Source organism: Glycine max, chromosome 19 (genome assembly GCF_000004515.6).
Source record: "Glycine max cultivar Williams 82 chromosome 19, Glycine_max_v4.0, whole genome shotgun sequence".
Classification (NCBI taxonomy): Eukaryota; Viridiplantae; Streptophyta; class Magnoliopsida; order Fabales; family Fabaceae; genus Glycine; species Glycine max.
In genome coordinates, this window is record NC_038255.2 from 2,943,704 (window position 1) to 2,948,657 (window position 4,954).

The window sequence follows — 4,954 nt, forward strand, 5'->3', positions numbered from 1 at the left end:
ATTGATAGTATAATTGGCATTTGATCCTTGTACGTAGTCAAGGATAGCGGAAATTTATTTCCTTCTATTATTTTTCATGCTTTTCACTGGAACTAAAATGTATTAGTTTTTAAATTTTTTTTTTTTGTGTTCTTTTTTAATATATCAAACAGAACATTATCCATATGTGTTTGATTTTAACTTGTGTCCACAGTATGCTTCATTTGTTTAAGTTATCCATGAATATTATCAAACATATAAAAATAAAGATAAAATTATATTTTTGGTTTCCAGTTTTACTCCAATTTCGTATTTGGTCCCCCAATAATTTAATTCACAAATTTGATCATCCGTTTTTATAAATTCCTGCAATGTTGGTCATGGACGCCCCAATCGAACGTTGATCGTTAACTTCAGACGTTGACTGCCACGTGTCAACGTCTGAGTGGTTCCCTGGAAAGACTTGCATTTTTTTTACCCTGTAGTGGTAAAATTTAATTACATTGATGATTTAACCTAACCCTAAATGAAAACCCTAAAACTGATTTGTGCTGAGGCTTGCATTTTTGTTACCCTGCAGTTATATGAAATCCCTAACCCTAAATTCGATTTGTGCTTCATCGTGTTGGTAGGGGTTGTGGTTCAGCATTGTCGTGGGTGTGGAGCTTTGTTTCCTTCTTCGTGGGTGCGTCGTCGGCGTGGGTGGGTCGTCGACGTGATTGTGTCACTGCGTCTAAGGCCATGGAGAGGAGTTCCTCATCGTACACCTTCGAGGCCCGAAGTCACGTGTTGTGTCTCTGTAATGTAGAGGCTCCACTGGTGACATCGTGGACCGAGGATAATCCAGGGATGCGTTTCTATAGATGTGGTCTATACAAGGTAAGAAAAAATAATTTCGTAGGGGTTGTGTTATAGGTTATTTGTTGATTCTTTTTCGATATTTTTGGCATGTAGGTTACAGGTAGGAAAGGCTATAATTATTTTGAGTGGCACGATCTAGTTGCCAACATTCGTCAGAAGAAGATCATTGTAGCATTGATGAAGAAAGTTGATGAATTGAAGTTGAGGGAAAAGGACTTGCAAAGCAGGATCAGGGACATGAAGATGAAGGAAAAAATTTTAGGGATTGTTTTGGTTGTGTCTTGGGTCTGTGTTTGCTTGTTAGTGTGTTTATTATGTATCCGAGGTCTGTAATTTGGTGTTGGTGGTTTGTTTGCTAAGTCTGTGCAAATGGTAGAAAATTGCAAGTCAATAAGATGTTGTCATTTTGTAATTAGTTAGGAAGAAAGTGATGGTGATTTTTTTGGTTCTTTGTAATGTGCAGATTGTAATTGTGGAATTGTTGAATTGGTATGTTAGTGAAAGAATATTTATAAAATAATATATTCCTGAATGTACAATTGCCGAATATGCCTAAGTTTGTTGAATAGTGGAATTGTTGAATTGGTATGTTAGTAATTTGGCTCTGTGTTTTGAGAATTTAAGCTTGTGAATGTTATGAAATAAAATATTGTGACTTGAGTTTGACTGATTGTGTTAAACAGGTACAGTGATGGTTGGTGTTAAACAGGTACAGTGTTAAGGTTGTAGAGTGCTTTGTGTATCCTTCATTACAGGTCCATCAGCTCTAATTGATCACACAATAAATCACAACCAACACCAGCAAAGTAAAAACCAATCTCAAAATAATAACTGTAATAAAGGCAAATATCCTTTAGCTGTAGCTCAAAGTACTTGTTCCTGAATTGCAAGTTCAAGGCCTAATGAAGAATAACCCTGAACTAAATTCAGACACAGAATTGCAAGTTCATGGCCTAATGAAGAATAGCCCTGAACCCATCCATTGCATTTCATGTTTCAATTGATGCCTAGAATCCAGCAGAATTGCACCAAAAACAAGCATTTTATTTTTAAAACCAGCAAGCAATTTAGGTGATCATAAAATACCACATGCTTAACTTGCTTTGCAAACTTGCTTTGTGCCAAAATTCTAACAACACAAACTACCTTATCTATGAAACATGAGACTTGGCATCTTACTACAGAAAAAAGGCATCCATAAAGTCACCATATTTGCAAAAAACAAGGCAGATATAACATTGCAATATAACATTGCTTGATATTGTGCAGACTTTAATTACAACAACTGGTAAGAACTTAATGAGTGCATTACAAGGCCTCCGAATTAAACATTCAGATAGAACTAGGTTCCTAAATTAAATTAGCCTAAACAAAATGAAAACAAAGTAGCTAAAACATTGTCGTGCCCAATCTCTCCTTGGCTGGTCCCTTAACTGATTCGTGATTGTTGTGTTTCATTGGTGTTGCCACCTCTTTGATGTCCTGCAGATGTGGTCTGACTTGTGCTTGGACCAATTTTTTGTTTCTTTGCTGCAACAGGGGTGGGACATGGCGATTGTCTCTTCAAGTTCTGTCAATATGTATAGCCAAAATGATAAGAATGGTAAATGTAATAAGAATCTGCGATAAATGAAATTTACAGCACTTATGGAAGTCAAAAGTACCTTATTTCCCCCTTTTGGAATGGTTATATCTGCAGATGTCTTTCCTTTACATGTCCTTCTATTGTGTCCAATTGTGCGACAATTTTTACAACACTTATGGAAGTCAAAAAGTATCTTATTTCCCTCTTTTGGAATGATCCTATCTGTAGATGTCTTTCCTTTGCATGCCCTTCTGTTGTGTCCAATTGTGCGACAATTTTTACAAACTACTGATCTCGACTGTCTTGCTAGGTTGGGCCTCTTGGTAGACTCATCATTTTTCTTGTTCCTTGCTTTCTTTGGTCTTCCATGAGCTTTCCTCATGATAGGTGGAAGCATCACTGGTGTTTGGAGAGGAGGCCATAAGTTGGGTCCATTGCACGGGTACACAATAAATGAATAGGTGGTCAATACAGTAGATTTCCTGCCAAATGCAACAAGTATACATATTCAAATAAAAAAACCATGGTAAAAAAATAATAACATGACTGCATGGAATTACATAAAACAACACCTATAATAAGAATTCACACTGACTTCTGGTTTTGCACCATTGATCCACATGCATGCTATGGAATGAGTGCATGGAATTCCAGTTAACTCTCACTTTCTACAAGAACATGCCTGTTGTTTAAGATTGACGACAAATTTTTCCATGCCCTTTGACTCCTCAAACAAAGCCAAATCAGCATCACCAGACTAATGTGCTCGCCATGCTTCACATGCTTTTTTATTTTTTTTCCATGATTTTCTGAATTTTAGGACAGATTGAACCTTCATACCTCATGAGGATAGTCCTCAACTTCACAATTCTAGAACTTATGTAAAATCGAATTCCCTCCAATAGTGTAATAATTGGCTTATGTCTGTACCCCATTATTACATTGTTGAATGCCTCACACATGTTATTGACTTGCAAATCACATTTTGTGTTTACCTTAAAAGCAAACCTTGTCCAACAAGCAGGGTTTAACTTTTGCAGATCCTTCCAAGCTTCTTCATCATAATTTTTAATCTGCAGCATGGCCTTTTCCCAGTTAGGGATAGTTGTTGCTTGACCTGCCATCCACATCAACTCTTTCATGTGTGCTCCCGGATACTTATTCTTCCAGTTACCATACAAATGTTTGACACACAGGAGATGTTCTACGTTTTCACCAAGCTCTTTGATTACCTTAACCAAACCCTGCAAAAAACAGTGGACGAATTAAATGAAAGCCACAGTTTATAATAGTTCTAATTAAATATTTACCTTCTGCTGGTAAGAAATGAAAGCCCAACATCCCTCCTGAATACCATCTAGGTCAACTATCAAGAGATCAACAAACCACTTCCAAGATGAATAATTTTCAGATTCCACTATAGCATAGGCAATAGGAAACATTTGATTGTTTCCATCTTTACCTACTGCAGTCAACAATTGCCCACCAAATTCTCCTTTCAGAAAGCAGTCATCCAATTCTATCAAGGGCCTGCAAGTTGTTACAAACGCACTCTTACAAGCCTCCAGACATACATATATACGCTCAAAAATAGGACCATGAGGACTTAAATCACATTTGATCTTCACAGTGCTGTTTTTGTTTTTATCTAGTAGCTCTGTAGCATAACTCCTTAAATGTTTATACTGATCTCTGGTTGAACCTTTAATTTTTTCCATTGCCTTAACCTTTGCTCTGTATGCCTGATCCATACTCAATTTGAATCCCCACTTTTCTAAAGCAAAAGCAACTAATGCTTTTAGCCTCATGTCGGGACTATGCATTAATAATGACATCAACCTTTTTGAAACCTACTTAGGTGTAGCCTGGCTGTTTGTGGCTGTTCTAAAGCAAGAATGGTCATTTTGGATTGTCACTACCTGCCAATAAGGGCTTGCATAGACTTACTCACCCGTAAGTAGAAGGGACAACCCTTTTGTTTACAGATTACAATCACTCTCCTTTTGTCATTTTTTTTAATCTTCATATTCTTCTTACAAAATACAGCAAAGGTCTTCACAACCTCTAGAATTTGTTTCTTACCACTGAATTGCAGCCCAACCTCAAACTTCACATCTTCATCATTTTCATGTACCTTAAAATAAGGATATCTAACTTTCGGGGGACCTTCATCTTCACTTCCAAGTGGAGTATCCAACTCATCAGAATATTCAGTTTCATCAACCAAATCAGAATTTCTTGAGTCCACTTTATTAGGGTCAAAAGTAGCCTCAATACTTTGGCTAAATGTTTTAGACTCCAACCATGTTGTCCAATCAGAGTTTTCTTCAAAATCACTAACTGAATCTTCACTCTAATCGCTGTTATCATCATTATCATCATCATCCTCATCCCCAACATAATCTCATCACTTTCTTCAGACCCCACATCATCATCATCTTTGTCAACCCCAACATGAATATCATCTATACACTCAACAACAACCTCCATGTCACCGACACCACCAGCCTCCTCTTGAACCTGCACCTC

The 4,954-nt window shown here is 37.1% G+C and overlaps 2 protein-coding genes across 3 annotated transcripts in view; one reads left to right on the top strand and one right to left on the bottom strand.

The window, feature by feature from the left end:
* Window positions 1–720: 720 nt before the first annotated feature.
* Window positions 721–1,610, top strand: LOC102670076 (uncharacterized). The gene is made up of 4 exons (XM_006604910.1): window positions 721–858; window positions 934–1,125; window positions 1,304–1,329; window positions 1,550–1,610. Exons 1-4 carry the CDS (start codon window positions 721–723, stop codon window positions 1,608–1,610), a joined length of 417 nt encoding a protein of 138 aa, XP_006604973.1.
* Window positions 1,611–2,078: 468 nt separating this feature from the next.
* LOC102664952 (uncharacterized) overlaps window positions 2,079–4,954 on the bottom strand; it is an 8,588-nt gene continuing 5,712 nt past the window's right edge. Inside the window, exons 1-3 of one of the 2 annotated variants that reach the window (XM_041012926.1) lie at window positions 2,998–4,944; window positions 2,505–2,907; window positions 2,079–2,410 (exon numbers count right to left, since the gene is read on the bottom strand). In XM_041012926.1, the coding sequence (XP_040868860.1) occupies window positions 2,270–2,410; window positions 2,505–2,907; window positions 2,998–3,047 (594 nt within the window). In that variant the 5' untranslated portion in view covers window positions 3,048–4,944 and the 3' untranslated portion in view covers window positions 2,079–2,269. Of the gene's footprint in view, window positions 2,411–2,504; window positions 2,908–2,997; window positions 4,945–4,954 lie in introns of those variants that run through there. The other variant, XM_006603813.3, reaches the window with a different exon arrangement.

What these genes read in the sequence shown, in the direction of transcription:
- LOC102670076 (XM_006604910.1), top strand. Translation starts at nt 721, where the DNA reads ATGGAGAGGAGTTCCTCATCGTACACCTTCGAGGCCCGAAGTCACGTG. An exon ending in ATAGATGTGGTCTATACAAG is followed by an intron (nt 859 to 933) that starts GTAAGAAAAAAT and finishes TTTGGCATGTAG; the next exon opens with GTTACAGGTAGGAAAGGCTA. An exon ending in ATTGTGGAATTGTTGAATTG is followed by an intron (nt 1,330 to 1,549) that starts GTATGTTAGTGA and finishes GGTGTTAAACAG; the next exon opens with GTACAGTGTTAAGGTTGTAG.